We start from the raw sequence: 16,653 nt of genomic DNA on the forward strand, positions 1-16,653 counted from the left end.
TTCAGTTCTTATCTCAACAACCAAAAGAAAGTCACTAAATTTTGTTTTAATTAAGGTAAACAGTTAAATTTAGGTCTTATATATTTTAACATTAATATTATTATTTATTTATATATTTATGGAAAATCAGAAAAGCAGTGTAAGGTCTATACATATGCTAAGTATATTAAATTAATTTTACCAAGTGATAAATTTATGGTTTACGATTACAGTTATTAGTCAACACTCACAATTTTTTATCCCCAAAGTAGCAAAAAAAAATAATAAAATTTACGTCAAAATTGGGTGAAGAAAGAACAGTTTTTTTTAAATTAAAACCAAGTTTTAAGTTAAAACAAGGAAAGTTAAACCACACACACTTTAAAGTTAAACCAAGGAAGATTTGAAGTCCCCGTGTACACGTAAGAAGCCTGGATTCATAAAATGCAGTATGTGCCGAAAAAACTTATGTTTCGTGTGTCTATACGAGAAATATCATCCCGAAAAATGTTCAGGCACGTCAAAAGATTAATTTATGTTACTTTTGTTATTTATGTTATTTGTTATATGGTGACATTTATACCAGTTTCTTTTTCTTTAATTAAAATTTTATTTTTGCATTTCTTATTCTGGAAAAAAAAAAAAATTAAATAAAACATACCGTACAAAAACGATAAGAAAAAAGGAAAAATGTAAGTGTAAAATAGTATGTACATGTAAGTTCTACCTCAACAAAAATTACTTGTAATTCTCGTTGAGAATTGTTCGCATATTTCTGTAATATTAAATTAAAAAAAAAACTATAAAGTGAGAATAAACCTAAGAACCTGTTGTTTGACGTGATTCACATTATTGACATTAATTGAAAAAGAAACTTTGACAGTAAATTTAATTATTTTTTGATAAATAAAATATTGTAATTATACAAATGATATTTACGTGTTCTGAAGAATAATTATATTTCTTTGTTAGTAGTATACATATCGAAAACAAAAATAAAGCAATTCGTTCAGTGAATACATAAAAAAAAAACCAATTCCGTGAAAAGAATTATATTTATAAATATCTTGATTAAATAATTTAACTAATCTAGGAAGGTAAAGCCGAACGTTTCGTATTAATCTATTTTAAAATCATAAATAATAAACACGATTTAACGACTTATTTCAAGAAGATAAACACTGAACATATTGAAAGCATATTGAGAAACTAGGAAACAAGAGGTACACAAAATCAGGACCATTGTTACTTAAGACTTAGAAGATAACAGGCAACGATTTTCTGACACGAACTAACAAAATGGCTGAAGATGAAAATGTTGGAGACTCCTTGAAAAATAAACGGAATAGCTTAGAGCTTTTATTTGTCGCATTTCCTATGGGAATAATTATGCTTCTCATTAGAGAACTTTGTAGAAGGTAAGACTTTTTATATTTAACAGAATTATCGTTTTATTTATTTATTAATTTTGATAGGAAAGTAATTCGATGTGAAACGTCTACGAAATGAAGTGTCGTATAACAATTGTTTCTATTTTTCTTCGTTTGTGAATAATTTAAGTTAAAGTGATAATAATTTATTTCGTTAATTATATTAGATTCTCGTAGAGTATGTTATCAGGCAAATGTTTAATAATACAAACTTTTTTTTTGTTTTCTTTTTTTTTCAATTGTTTTTCAATTGTTATTCAAATTTGATTTACTCTTAAACGAAGTTTCGAATGAAAATATTTTTAACGAAATTTTCGTTCGACTTTTTCACATAGAAACATTATCTATTGGTTCGTATTAATAGAAGATTTTATTTCTTCTATTAAAATTTATTACTGATACTTTTAATTTAATCTGGGAACGAACACCAGTATTTCGAATAAAATAAGCATGTGTGAGAAATTTGACTGTAGAGTCTTAGATAGCTGAATAATTAGAGCAATCCCTTAAAAAAATAAAATATGATTCTTTTTCGAGTTCTGGTCCGGCTTAATAAATTTTTCACAAATTTTATTTAATTGTTATATAGATTCATTTTTAATCCTGTGGGTATATTGCTTGGTATAAAAGATGAAGTAATATTTGTCGAACCAAATGAAATACTAGAGAGCGTTTATTACTATTCTAAAAAACATGTGTCTCCTAATATGGTAAATTTTTCTTATGGAAATAAAGTTTCATTGAATGAAGTAGAATATCTTTCTTATTAAATAATTTTATTTTTCAGATAAATAAATTGGCTAAACAGTTTAAATGTACTAAAAAAGAAATAAAAGATTGGTTCGACCTGAGGCTTCTTCAAGAGGATGTACTTGATTTAAGATTTTTCACTTATAGAAGGTAAAATATATTAAGAGCGAAATATCTTTCATGATCCGCACGCATATTTCATTAATCGTATTTACAAGTCCTCCCCTTTGCTATTCTATCCATAGTTACAACTTTTCCTGCTGAAAATGATAAAATTTGTTACTTCTATTTTCCCTTTCCTTTTCACTATTCATACAAATTATTAATCGTTAAAATTAATAAGTCTCCTTAAAGATTTCTGTTTTTACAATATTTAATTTTCAATTTGAATTTTAGTTGGAGATTCCTCTATTCAGCAGGCACATTCACATATGGACTTTATATTTTTTGGAATAAGCCATGGTTATGGGATTTAAAACAATGCTACTATGATTATCCTTTTAATATAGTAACTAATGACATGTGGTTGTATTATATGTTAACTATGGCTTATTACTGGGGTAGGATCATCTTGATTGTTCATACAAGAAATATGAGTGAATTTTATATTCATGATGTAGTGTTCCTTACTTTTTTACATTTATCATGGTATGTAAATTTAGTCAAACTTGGCATACTAATAATACTCGGAATGGTTTTTGGTGATATCATTGTAGAAGTAAGTCTAATATAATATATTTAATTATTTAATGATTTTTTTTAATAATTTTTAATTTTAAGAAAAATTTCTAGTTTTAATATTATTATTATAAATATATTAATAATGAAGAATAGGTTGTAGGTTTAGATAGTAAAACATTAAATTCACAATTGTTCAATTATTATTTTTCTTCTAAATAGTTAATATTTATTTAAATAAAATTTAAAGGAAAGATTAACCAGTAAGTTGTGGCCATCTTTTCGGAGAATGTGTATTCATATTTTTTTGCTAAATCAACGCGATGACGATAAAATGAAAATAATAGACTTAATAATTAATAGTAATATATAATATATATAATAAATATTAACAATAAAATATAGATATTATTAGTTTCACTTCAATCGCGTGTGAATACTGCTCCCATTCTTTCTTCACTTTCTTTCGTTTCGATCTTTAATTATTTTAAAATATCTTAAAATTTACGGATATATTTTTAGTTCTCACTAAAATTGCAATTTGATTTGCGAATTGTAAATATTTTATTCACATAACGAGTATATTTGTCAAGGTTGCGTCAGGTACAGTCACAGCTAACTGGTTAATAAATGTTTTATTTTCTATATTTTGATAATAAATACATATTAATGATTAGATAACTAGTTTGAAATCATAGTTTCTACTTAGAAAGATGATATAATAAATTTTATTTCTTTTTATAGATAAGAAGATTGATTCGACTTACTCCTCTTTACAAATACTTGAGCACTGTAAATTTTATACTTCTGCTAATATGGGTCTGTGCTCGTAATTATATATTTTCAGTCTACATAGTTTACGGGTAAATTCATATCTTTTATTAGCTTTTCTAGAAACGTTTTTCCTAAAAGCGCAATTCATCAATCACAAACGAAAAATATTGATTTTTTTTAGTGTCATCATTGCCGGATTAGAAACGATACAAATTACAATGTCAATCATAATAATGTATTTTTTGTTAATTTTAATTGTTATTCTGGACGGAGTTTGGACCAAGTCTTATATAGGTAGTTCTTATTAGGCTACGTTTTACAGGTACGTATCCATAGATTAAACTATACTATGTATATGTATAAATTTAATATTAGGTGCTAAAGCTAATTCATTGCTCTTTTTATTTTTTAAGCGATTGCTACTTTTGCTCGTATTCAAATTTCCAGTGACATCTATAATAATCTTCTTTTGATTAGAATAAGTATCATTTAGATGTTATTCGTACTTATTGTCAGGTTCGCAAAAAATTCGAAACGTCGACAATTTTTTGTATTTCAAATGGAAAAATCGTATGTTTAAATTACTTTTATCACGATTTTTGTGACATAAAAGGACACTTTATCTTATAGATTAATAGATAGATAATAACTGTAACTTAATAATATTATTATTATAGGTAATACGATTCAAATGTTGAAATTTCCAAATATTTCTTCGAAAAAATGTTTCTTTTCTGTACGGTGAGATTTTAAAGGCATCATTTAATTACGAGCTCTTTTTATTGGTAAAAACAATAGCTGAAAATTACTGCATATAGTAAATAACTACTTTATACGATTAACTAGAAAACTATGAAAATAAAAATAAAATAAACGCGGAAGTATCTCGTATTTATATCTCGTAAAATTAATTATGGGTTATAATAACATTATGTAGTAATTGATGTCCAAATTTTTGAAAAATTAAATTTTTTTTGTACATTCTTTACACATTGAATCGTACTTTTATACGTTTTAATTTTGGTGGAGAAGTACGATTAATAGAAAATCTTTTTTCAAAGGACTACGAAAAATAAGAACAAATGTAATCATTGTTTGTTATTATCTTATTTTTATTTCATAGTTTTCGAAAGAAATGTAATTGAATCCTTTAAATGAACAGTGAAACTTTATTTTGAGATTAAATAAGTTTTACTTGGAAGGCCATAAAACGAAGGAAATACATTTTTCTTTTTTATTCGTATTTACAAGAGTGCAACATAGGTACGATAACTATTATTTTTAGTGAAAAATACAATTGGTTAATTTTATTGATAGACATTATTAAATTACGGTCTCTTTAAGAGAGCATAATACTCTTAATAATTATCTGATTTTAACATATGTAATTTTTGCCTGACAACAAGTACGACTGAATTATGTTTTTAAAAAAATGCATAAATAACAAATGCAGTTGCTTTTAGAGGAGAAAAAGCAACGAGTTTTTCACCGATGCGATATTAGAAATATTAAGTGAAACGAGTAAAAAGTTAAAAATCCTGCGGGTACTACTGCTGTTATTGAGTTTAAATTGTGTATTGAATATTTATTTAACTAAATGTCTAACAATTATCTTGCACAATTGTTCGATTTTTAGCTTTTATCAAGGTTTTTATTTTATCGATTTGTTATTTTATTAATATTTTTTTTAAATGAACATAATACGTATATATTTGTATAATTTATTGAATAGCGGTTAATAAACGCATTGTCATTTTTGACCAATTAAAACAATTTTTTATAAAACTGTCCCCAATTATTTTTTGTTTAAAAAGAAAATAATATCAGATTCGTAAAAAGCGGTCTTTACAACCTGCAAATACTAATTTTCAACAAAATAAAAAAACATGTTTGTATGTGTATGTTCCTACACTCATGAAATTCTTTTCACTTTCGTACTGTGCTCTCATACGTGCATGTATTTTCTTACCCTACCTGATATAAAAATTTTGTCGACTACCAGGCTGCAAGGGCTGAAGGAGTTGATATAGGAAATGTACGGTTTAATTACAAATATTATTATTCAAAACATATTCTGATATCTAGTTACAATGCAGATCAGTATGATGTGTGATTTCTATTAGGATTTAAGTATTTTGCTTTCTGTCTTTCTTACTGAATTATAACAACTGACTAAGGTAAAAGCCCCCTCGGTTGGCCAGGCCCCCTCTATTGGCCACTTTATGCCACAACAGTGATTATAAATTATATGCTGATGTGCACATGGTGACAGTTTTTAAAAAAGAAAATTCTAATTTTAAAATATCATTGAAAGTAATTCGGATTATTTTAAAAATATATTTAAAACCGAAAAAAAAAAAGTTGTGCAAGACTTCTGTTTTTGGATGGTTTCTTGTTAAGTAAGGTAAGGATACTGTGATTTTTATTAACCTATATATTTCATTTTTGACAATAGCAACCAAAATATTTTTTTTTTCTGCAATTAACATAGCTTAAAATTATTATAGAAATTGAAAATTAAGTGATTTTTAATTATTCTCCATTAAAAATATGGTGGCCAAGCATGGAGACAGTATTATTGCCTCTGTTTTTATCATTAGCCAACTTATGGCTATTCGCTTTGAGGTTATATATTTGTACATAAAGTATTCAACTAGTTTTTTTAATACTAATGAGTAATTAATTTCTTTGTACACGAGTTTTGAATTATTCAATTTTGATTTATTTAATAAATTAGTTATTAATTAATTATTTATTTTAAATAGGAAACATGGCCAAATGAGGGGACATGCGTGGCCAAAAGAGGGAGAAAGTTGGCTAAAAATAGGGACATTGCAAATCTATGTTTTTTTTAATTTATTATTAAAATATTTATGAATAATTTGTCTTTTCTTTATTTTTATTCAAAGCTGAAAGCTCAAGCTTACAGGTTAAACCATTAGTTTAGATGTAAGTTATTTTATTGAATGAATATAATTTTTCTAAAAAAGAAAACGGCTTAACTGGCCAACCGAGGGGGCTTTTACCTTATATAACAACTTATACACTAACTGAGAATTATATCAACTAACTATGTCAATTGACTTGTACATCTTCCGTTACATGTGCATTGTTTCCTCATCAAAAGGTATCCAGCGAACTTGTATTAAGGTAATGCAAAATAATGGCTGTTTCCAAACAAGGAATCCGTTTTTGAAATGGCCATTATTTTTGGACTAACATAATAGAAGAAACAGTACAGAAATTTTCCTGCTTTTAAAATTCTTAAAAATAGAAATAATTTCCCGAATGTTATTGGTATATAAATACAGAGAAAATCATTGACGGTGTTTTCGAAGAGATTCTTAGATTATTATAAATGGAGCAAATATAATTTATCTTTTTACTTGCTTTTGTTGAAAATGGAATTTTTAACGAAAAACGTTACAATTCAAATAAAGAGTACACTTTATTTGGCTCGTCAGGGAAAAGCCTTGCGTTATAAAAATTCTGGTTGAATTATATACACGATGAATCCTTACAACGACGACGAATGGCTTACAGCTAGCTTGCCTATCGGCGGCTATCGTGTGATGAGATGCGTATGCAAAGGGCAGAATAAATTCTGACAACGTGTAGAAGACTGCCTTTGTCTTTTGTCACTAGTAGTATCTCGATGATGTAATCGTTGCGCAAGAGTGTAAGTTCTCTTCAATGTAATCTCTCGCAGGTCTCGTGGTAAAATAGAACGAGGATTGAGAAAATCGCAGGCTTTATAGGAAAAGGTGATGCAATGCACAGACTAATTACTGAAAAGACAAATACCGTAGCTGTCGATGCATATTTTTTTTTTTTTTTTTTTTTTTATTCATTACAGAACATACAATCAATTCTCGACGAGAATTATAAGTACTTTAGGCTGGCGTGATGTAATAACATGAAATGTAAATAAATAAGATTTACAATGGTGAGTGTAGATATAATACATTAGACTCAAATAATATTACTATGTTTTAAATCATTCAAATCTTGTTTTAAGGTCAGAAGGGTAGAACCTTTTTAGTCTTCGTACTAGTTCATTTGTTTCCAGTAAATTTTTTGCTAAAGGGTTGGGATGTTTGGCTAAACGGGAGTTGTAGCGTTCACTGTAGCTAACAATTTCTTCTTTTATTGTAGATATTCTTAAATCTTGATGAATTCTTTCGTTTGTAACGTACCATGGGGCATTGCAGATGTTTCGTAGAGTTTTTGATTGGAACCTCTGTAAAATCTCTATATTGGAGTTACTCGCAGTTCCCCATAGTTGGATTCCGTAAGTCCATATGGGTTTTAGAATAGCTTTATAGATAGCGAGCTTTTTTTCCAAATCTAACTTAGACGATCTACCAAACAGCCAATAAATTTTTCTTACTCGTTCTTTGAGGTGTTTTACTTTGGTTTGTATATGTTGCTTCCATGTCAGCCTTTTGTCTAGGATAATACCTAAATATTTGATCGAGTCTCTAACAGGAATATTTACCCCATTAATGACCACAGGGGGACACGTGCCTCTGCGCAATGTGAAGGTTATATGAGCTGATTTACTTTCGTTGATATTGATTCGCCATTTCTGACACCATTTTTCTAGTAAGTGCAGATGACGTTGGAGAATATCAGTCGCGTTTCGTGGATCACTCTCAGATGCTAGCAGAGCTGTATCGTCTGCAAATGTAGCAGTAGTTATCCCTTCCGAGGTAGGTAGATCTGCCGTGTAAATTGTGTACAGTATGGGCCCAAGTACGCTGCCTTGTGGAACACCGGACAAGATTGGATAAGCTGAAGTGAATTGGTTTTGATATTTAACCATGAATTTTCTATCTGTAAGGTAGGATTTAAGGATCAGGAAAAAAGGATATGGAAATATTTTCTTAAGTTTATAAAGTAGTCCGGTGTGCCAGACTTTGTCGAAAGCTTGCCTTATGTCCAGGAATACTGCGGAGCAGTATTTTTTCTTTTCAAGATCTTGCGATAGTTGACGAGGATGCATATGATTGGCCTAATAGATGTGATGGGAGAACGCGCGCTAGAAGAACGAAGGAGCCCTTACAAAGGGATCTCGGCGTTCTTTGGTTTTACCGCTGAAATACGATGCTTCTCTATCGCGGGTGTCGTCGCGCTTCGGCACGTCTCGACACGTCCCGACGATCGACTCACTCACTTTTTGCGTAGGATATGCAACACATGTAGTTTTATTTAATTTTCTCTCTTTTCTTCTCTTTTTTTTGAAGTTATACTTCTTTCGGCGCGTTTATGGAAAATGTGATGGGAGTGATTTGTTTTCGAACGACACTACGAAGTTTGTCGGTATTTACGATGAGCGGCAAAGCGATTTCGAATTTACGGCAAGAAAGTAGATCTTTTTTCTTCTTCTTCCTCCTTTTTTTCTTAAGCGGGTCACCCATCCAAGTACTGATCGTACTCAGCGCTGCTTGACTTAAATGATCGAGCGGAAACTAGTGCTGTTACCGCGTCATGGCCGTTGACGCATAAAGTAATTCGATATATTTCTCTTATATTTAGTGTGGACTGATAACCATATGTTGATATTTTTTTATTCTTTCTTATATATATATATATATATCGACCGATTGAAAATATGTTTCCTTTCTTTTTTTTGAAGATATACTGCTTTTTTGTTAATAATTAAATAATAATAATTGGTAGATTATTTTCTAAAACTTCCAATCCTGGTCACGCTATATATATGTAAAGAAATATTCTTTAATTAATTTACCGCGTTAGTCGAAATCGTCGGTACGTACCTGACATACAAGTCAGCTGATGTAAAAGAGAGGGGGAATAGATAAGAGTTGCGAGATCAGTCGCGAGCGTTTACTTGAGCAGTAGGGACGATATGGTTTATAACGAACACTAAATGTCGTTTCTTCTCGTTACAGGTAAGAAATGTAAATATTAGTCACATAAGTTTGAAAATAAAAGTTTAAATCTTCTCGTTACAGAAACACAATTTTGTTTTTAACTGTATTCGACCTACACCATAAATATATATATTTATAAAATTAAATAAATAAATAAATGAATAAAAATATAATAATAAAAGAAAAATAATACATTAGCGAATATTATCGATCATCAAGCAGGGAAGGGGAACAAGTTTCTTTATCAACTATATTCTATGTGAAAAGAAAATTAATAATAAAAATAATATAATAATAAAAACATTAATTAAAAAATAAACAAGGAAAATTAAAAAAAGTAACAAGGAAAATTATTAATGATAATAATATTAATTATTATTACTTTTTTTTTATTTCTTTTTTTGAAGTTATTTTTTTGAAGTTATTTTTGAGGTTATTGAGGTTATATTCGTTTTGGTACGCCAAAGAAGTATAACTTCTTACGTGCGTACATAAGTACACACACAAGTCTTTTTCTTTTATTATATTAAATTTATTTTATTTTTAATATGATGAGTTCAATTAATAAATTTGAATTTCATTTTTAACACGTTTTGTACCATGTCAGTCATCGGAACTTTCTTATATTTATTCTTTTTAATAGGAGTATGTTTATAGACATAATTTACTTTTTTAAATGATTTAATTATTGTTTATCACGTTGACTTATTCAGAACTAATTAAAGCGTCACGTTTTGGCCACCCCTGGGCAAGGCCGTTTAACGAAACGTGTGTGGGCTTGCAGTTGATCGGAATCAGGTGATATCTTAAATAAACATACGTACAGTATGGGAGAGAGCGAGTGAAATAGCTTAAAAGTATAAATAAGATACAGAGTAGGATAGTATAAGATTTATGAGAGAGTAAGAAGAGGTCGATTAATATAAATAAGCAAATAGCGAGAGAGCGTTAGATTTAAGAAGAAGAAGAAAAAGACGAAAAGAAAGAGTGTGAGACACACACACAAAAGAAAAAGCGAATTTTTAAAAAGTTTATTATTCAAGCAGCGAACATATCTTACTATATTATTATCATTTTTGTAGCTCATTTATTAAAATATATGTTATTTTAATAAAATTATAAGAATTTTTACCTTTCGTTCGTTAGATATACTTTCGGAAAACTAACAAGAAAAACGGAATCCTACATAAGCATACATCCGAGCATTCATCGCTCTGTTTATTTACGATTAGTACACCAACTAACACATAAAGGATATCGATGCGAGGTTTAGAACTGTAATATTATCATGTATAACTCACAATTATATTGTATATAATTATGCATATAATTATACATATAATTAAAATATAAGTTGTATAATTATAACTTAACAAATATATTGTATATAACAAAAGAGATTTTGTACCGAAAGTTTCTTACCTTACGAGCAAATAAAGTTTTTTTATTTCTATTGACTCATGAACCATGTGTTTTATTTTATTTAATTAATCCAAATATTAAAGGTTCTCTCTCTTTCTTTCTCTTTCTCTCTCACTCTCTATAGCTTATTCCAATTACTAGAGCACTATATATGTTGGAGGAATTTGCGTTCATACAGACCTCGTGAGCTTTCTATAAAATTTCCGATGCAAACTAATAGAGGAATTTAAAAAATATTAATTTTAAGAAATTGTATTTTATAAGCATCGTTCAATAAACATTACTTATAGGTATTGCTTGTTTTCTTTCGCAAAAAGTTTTACTAATATGCAAGGTATTATATATACCAGCTTCTTATTCTTAAATTTAAATTTTATTTTTGTATTTCTTATTCTTGAAAAAAAAAATAAATTAAATAAAACATACTGTACCTAAGGGAAAAGAAAAACAGGAAAAATGTAAGTGTAAAAAAGGATATCCATGTAAGTTCTACCTCAACAAAAATTACTTGTAATTCTCATTGAGAATTGCTCGCATATTTCTGTAATATTAAATAAAAAAATACTATAAAATGAGAATAAACGTAAGAACTTAATGTTTGACGTGATTTACATTATTGACATTAATTGAAAAAGAAATTTTGACAGAAAATTTAGTTATTTTTCGATAAATAAAATATTGTAATTATACAAATGATATTTACGTGTTCTGAAAATTAATTATATTTTCATGACGACAGTATATATATCGTAAACGAAAATAAAGTAACTTGTTAAGTGAATACATAGAGAAAACAATTTTGTGAAAGGAATTATATTAATAAATATCTTGATAAAATATTTGAATTAATTTAGGGAGGGGAGAGTCAAACGTTTCGTATTAATTTATTTCAAAATCATAAATAATAACACGATTTAACGACTTATTTCAAGAAGATAAACACTGAACATATTGAAAGCATATTGAGAAACTAGGAAACAAGAGGTACACAAAATCAGGACGATTGTTACTTAAGACGTAGAAGATAACAGGCAACGATTTTCTGACACGAACTAACAAAATGACTACAGATTTAATTGTTGGAGATTATTTCAAAAATGAACAGAATAGTTTACGGCCTTTATTTATCGCTTTTCCTTTGGGAATAATTATTCTCTACATCAGATATAATTTTAAAAGGTAAGACATTTCATATTTAACAGAATTGTCGATTAATTTATATATTAATTTTGATAGGAATGTAATTCGATATTAAACGTCAACGAAATGAAGTGTCGTATAACAATTGTTTATATTTTTCTTCATTTGTGGATAATTTAAGTTAAAGTGATAATAATTTATTTGCTTAATTGTATTAGACTCTCGTAGAGTATGCTATCAGGTCAATGTTGGTTAATACAAACTTTCTTTTTGCTTTTTCTTTTTTAATTGTTTTTATATTGTTATTTAAATTTGATTTACTCCTAAACGAGGCTTCGAATGAAAATATTTTTAACGAAATTCTCGTTCAACTTTTTCACATAGAAACATTATCTATTGGTTCGTATTAATAGAAGATTTTGGTTCTTCTATTTAATATTTATTACTGATACTTATAATTTAATTTGAGAACGAGCACCAGTATTTCAAATAAAATAAGTATTCGTGAAAAATTTGACTGTAGGGTCTTAGATAGCTCAATATAATTAGACTAATCCCTTAAAACATAGAACATGATTCGTCTTCGAGTCCTGGTCCAGTCAACTAAATTTTTCACACAATTTATTTAATTGTTATATAGATTCATCTTTAATCTTTGGTGTAATTATTTTCGTATAATGGAAGATATTTATGTCAACGTAAATATCATAACAGAGGAGGGGTTACATTATATGATTATTCCTGTGGACCGACCTGATTTAAATAATTTATGTGAAGGAAGGTAAAATATAATAAGAGTGAAATATCTTTCATAATCCACACTCATATTTCATTAATCATATTACAAGTACTTCTTTTTGCTATTCTATCCATAGTTACAACTTTTCCTGCTGAAAAATTATAAAATCTATTACTTCTATTTTCCTTTTCCTTTTCACTATTCATACAAATTATTAATCGTAAAAATAAATAAGTCTCCTTAAAAAGATTTCTATTTTTACAATATTTAATTTTCAATTTGAATTTTAGTTGGAAATGTTTCTATGCTACATGCACATTCACATATGGCCTTTTTATTTTTTGGAATAAGCCATGGTTATGGGATATAATGGAATGCTACTATGGTTATCCTTTTCACGAAGTAACTAATGAAATGTGGTGGTTTTATATGTTAAATTTGGCATATTACTGGGGCAGGATTTTTATGCATCATTGTAGAATAAACATGGAAAAATATCTGGGATTGGTTTTTCGTAATATGGCCCTCCTTGCTTGTTTACATTTAGCATGGTATGTAAATTTAGTCAGACTTGGCATATTAATTATGATCGGAATGGTTTATAGTGAAATGATTAACGAAGTAAGTCAAATATAATTTATTCATTAAATTTCTTATGTTTCCTAATTAATTATTTTTAAGAAAAATTTTTATTTTTAATAATATGATTATAAATATATTAATAATATAGGATTGCTGGCGGGTTGAATTAGTAAAACATTAATTTGACACTTGTGCAATTATTATTTTTCTTAAAAATAGCTAATATTTATTTAAACGACTTTTAAATGAAAGATTAACCAGTTAGCTTTGGCGATCTTTCTGGAAAAATTGAATCTAAATTTTGTCTCTAAAACAACGCGATGACGATAAAATAATATCGAATTAAGTTGCAATTAAATGATTATTTTTTTTTTTTGTATTATTACAAATTGTATATTAATCTATCATTTATTTATTTAATTCAAACATATAATTTCATAAAAAAAAATTAAATGTATTACTTAAAAAAATGATTAGTTAAATCCGCTTTTATTTAATAGTATTAAGTAAAGCAAGATAATATAATATGAAACTTATACAGTCGAACATGAATATTTTAATTGTTTCCAAATATTTTTTTTCTAACAATATAATCATTTTCTTATAGGATTACTTTCTGAAGATACGTTTTGCAATTAATCCGAAAAATTTTAAACGATTAAACGTGTAAAATCATGTTTAATTAGCCGAGTTCGCTCTACTTTGGTAGCGCTTTTTTATTCTATTTTACCATTTATTATTCTTATTATTTGCATAGTTTATGTTTCCTCTTATTGCCCCCAGGTTCTCTTGACTATTATAGTATAGAAAATATAATAAGTGTAGTAAAGGATATTCATTAGTTTCTTGTTATTTTTCATCTTACAGGTGTCCAAGTTCGTCGGAAAACATTCCTTTTTTTATTTCTAGTGAGATTGGGTGATCGTATAAATTAAATAAATAAACAAACAAAAATAATGGTATAATGTGATGGCACTGTTACGTTCTAGGACGTTTTTTTTCCTCCTGTATTATGATCGATATTTTATTCGTGGAAAGCAAAGGTCTTGTAACACAAGAAAGGTTTATTATTAAAACTAAAGGACCAAATGAAAAATATTTTTCAGTTTCGCTTCTCACTCTCGTCTAAAAGCTTAAAAAAGATTCACATAACCTAAACATCAAAAGAATCTTATTTTTCTTATCGCTCTCAAAAAATATATGACCATTTATGAAAGTACAGTTCTTCCATCAATAGACATAGACTCTGGAAATTCTTGGATTCTAATGACATCTGAACATAATCCACAAAAATTTAGTCAACTCTTTGTTAAATTCTCAAAACAATGAGCCTAAGCGTTCATGCTCCTATCCAGTATGGAACAAAGTCTACACATTCTAAATACTGATTCGTTATGCAGAAAAGTAACTAGTCTAGGAAGTGGGGGAAAAGAATAAGTCTGGAAGAAAAATCAGAAAGTAAAACAAGTCACTTGTAATTCTTCTATTAAATCTTTTTTATTTTTTTTAATTAATATGTCTGTTTCCTGGAATCTGTATAATAAGAGAATTTTTCTTTAACAATAAGACGTACCGTTATAATGTGAAGGAATATATTTAATGATAAACGAGTCCGAGAGACTAACAAAATTAGTTGTAATCGGTGATTAGTATTCTTTGGTTGCTGTTGATCGGAGTAGCTTTGGAGATCTTATTTTTACAGTTATCTCGTCATACTTGTTGCTACACAAAGCTAGGTTATTTATTGTTCCTAAATTTAGAAAGTTTACTTCATTTTCAGAATTGGCACAGACTTGTTGGATATTTCTTAGATTTGCAGAAATAATTTTGTCAGTGACTGTTCTATGAATTTACCTTTACGTTGAAAAAAAATCATGATTTTATATATTAGAAATCATTGAGAAAAATAATCTCAGCATACTTAAAAATAATGAAAAGACAGATTTGCAATTCAGAAAATGATGTTTATTTGTTTTTATTTAAAATAATTAAATACTTAATTAATATATATATACATGCACATATAATGCGTGTACGCATTGCGCACTAACAGAGCTAATTATTTACAAAAATGCTGCCGTTCGAGGTTAGTAAGAGCCTATAGCTAACCTTTAATTCGGTTTAGCTGTATTGAATTTTATTTTTCGTGTAGCTGTTTCTGAGGTTACCACGTTTTCTCTATAAATCACTCTCGGCATTCAATAATATCTAGTAAAAATTATTCATTTTTGTTATTTTTCGCTGTAATTAGTAAATTAATAAAGCTGGCAATCTAGAAAATTTTAGTTTCACTTCAATCGCGTGTAGATACTACTTGCATTCTTTTTTCATTTTCTTTCGTATTAATCTTTAAATATTTTAAAATATCCTAAAATTTATACGAATATATTTTTAGTTTTTACTACAACTGTAATCTAAATTTGCGAATCGTAAATTTTTTATCCACATAACGAGTATATTTGTCAAGGTTGCGTCAGGTTCAGTCACAGCTAACTGGTTAATAAATGTTTTATTTTCTATATTTTGATAATAAATACATATTAATGATTAGATAACAAGTTCAAAATCATAGTTTGTACTTAAAAAACGATATAATAATTTTTATTTCTTTTTACAGATGAAAAAAATTATACGATTTAGTACTTTTGACTTATTTTGGAATCTTATAAATATTTCTCTTGGGATAATATGGATTATTGCTCATAACTATATATTTTCAATCCGCATACTTTACACGTAATTTCATATTTTTTATTAGCTTTTCTAGAAACGTTTTTTCTAGCAGTGCAATTGTTCAATCACAAACGAAAAATATTTATTTTCTTTAGTTTCATCGTTGCCGGATCTGAAATAATAGGATCTGAAATTACACTGACAATCTTAATAATGCATTTATTGCTATTTTTAATTGTTTTCTTGGACTTTGTTATTCCCGGTTTTCATTGGGATCCTTTTTATTAGTCTTACGTTGTACAGGTACGTATCTATAGATTAAACTACAGTATGTCTATGTATAAATTTAATAATAGGAGTAAAAGCTAACTCGTTGCCTTTTTTTTTAAGCGATCACTACTTTTGCTCGTATTCAAATTTCCAGTGACATCTAAAATAGTCTTCTTTTGATTAGAATAAGTATCATTTAGATGTTATTCGTACTTATTGCCAGGTTCGCAAAAAATTCGAAACGTCGAAAATTTTTTATATTTCAAATGGAAAAATTGGATGTGAAAATTACTTTTTAAACGATATGTGTAACATAAAA

General features: G+C 27.7%; 1 protein-coding gene across 1 annotated transcript; it reads left to right on the forward strand.

Annotated features, from left to right (window-relative positions):
- The first annotated feature begins 1,278 nt into the window (after window positions 1-1,278).
- On the forward strand, window positions 1,279-6,765 carry LOC122513576 (ceramide synthase 5-like). The gene is made up of 5 exons (XM_043629987.1): window positions 1,279-1,397; window positions 1,999-2,119; window positions 2,197-2,309; window positions 2,556-2,877; window positions 6,739-6,765. The coding sequence occupies exons 1-5, from the start codon at window positions 1,279-1,281 to the stop codon at window positions 6,763-6,765; spliced, it is 702 nt and encodes a 233-aa protein (XP_043485922.1).
- The last annotated feature ends 9,888 nt before the right edge of the window (window positions 6,766-16,653 follow it).

The sequence above is a fragment of the Polistes fuscatus genome, unplaced genomic scaffold (assembly GCF_010416935.1).
Source record: "Polistes fuscatus isolate 324 unplaced genomic scaffold, CU_Pfus_HIC Scaffold12, whole genome shotgun sequence".
Classification (NCBI taxonomy): Eukaryota; Metazoa; Arthropoda; class Insecta; order Hymenoptera; family Vespidae; genus Polistes; species Polistes fuscatus.

Excerpts from the sequence above, each read along its gene's own strand:
- LOC122513576 (XM_043629987.1), top strand. The coding sequence starts at position 1,279 with ATGGCTGAAGATGAAAATGTTGGAGACTCCTTGAAAAATAAACGGAAT. Across the intron at positions 1,398-1,998 it reads ATTAGAGAACTTTGTAGAAG|ATTCATTTTTAATCCTGTGG; the intron begins GTAAGACTTTTT and ends ATTGTTATATAG. Across the intron at positions 2,878-6,738 it reads TTGGTGATATCATTGTAGAA|GTATCCAGCGAACTTGTATT; the intron begins GTAAGTCTAATA and ends CCTCATCAAAAG.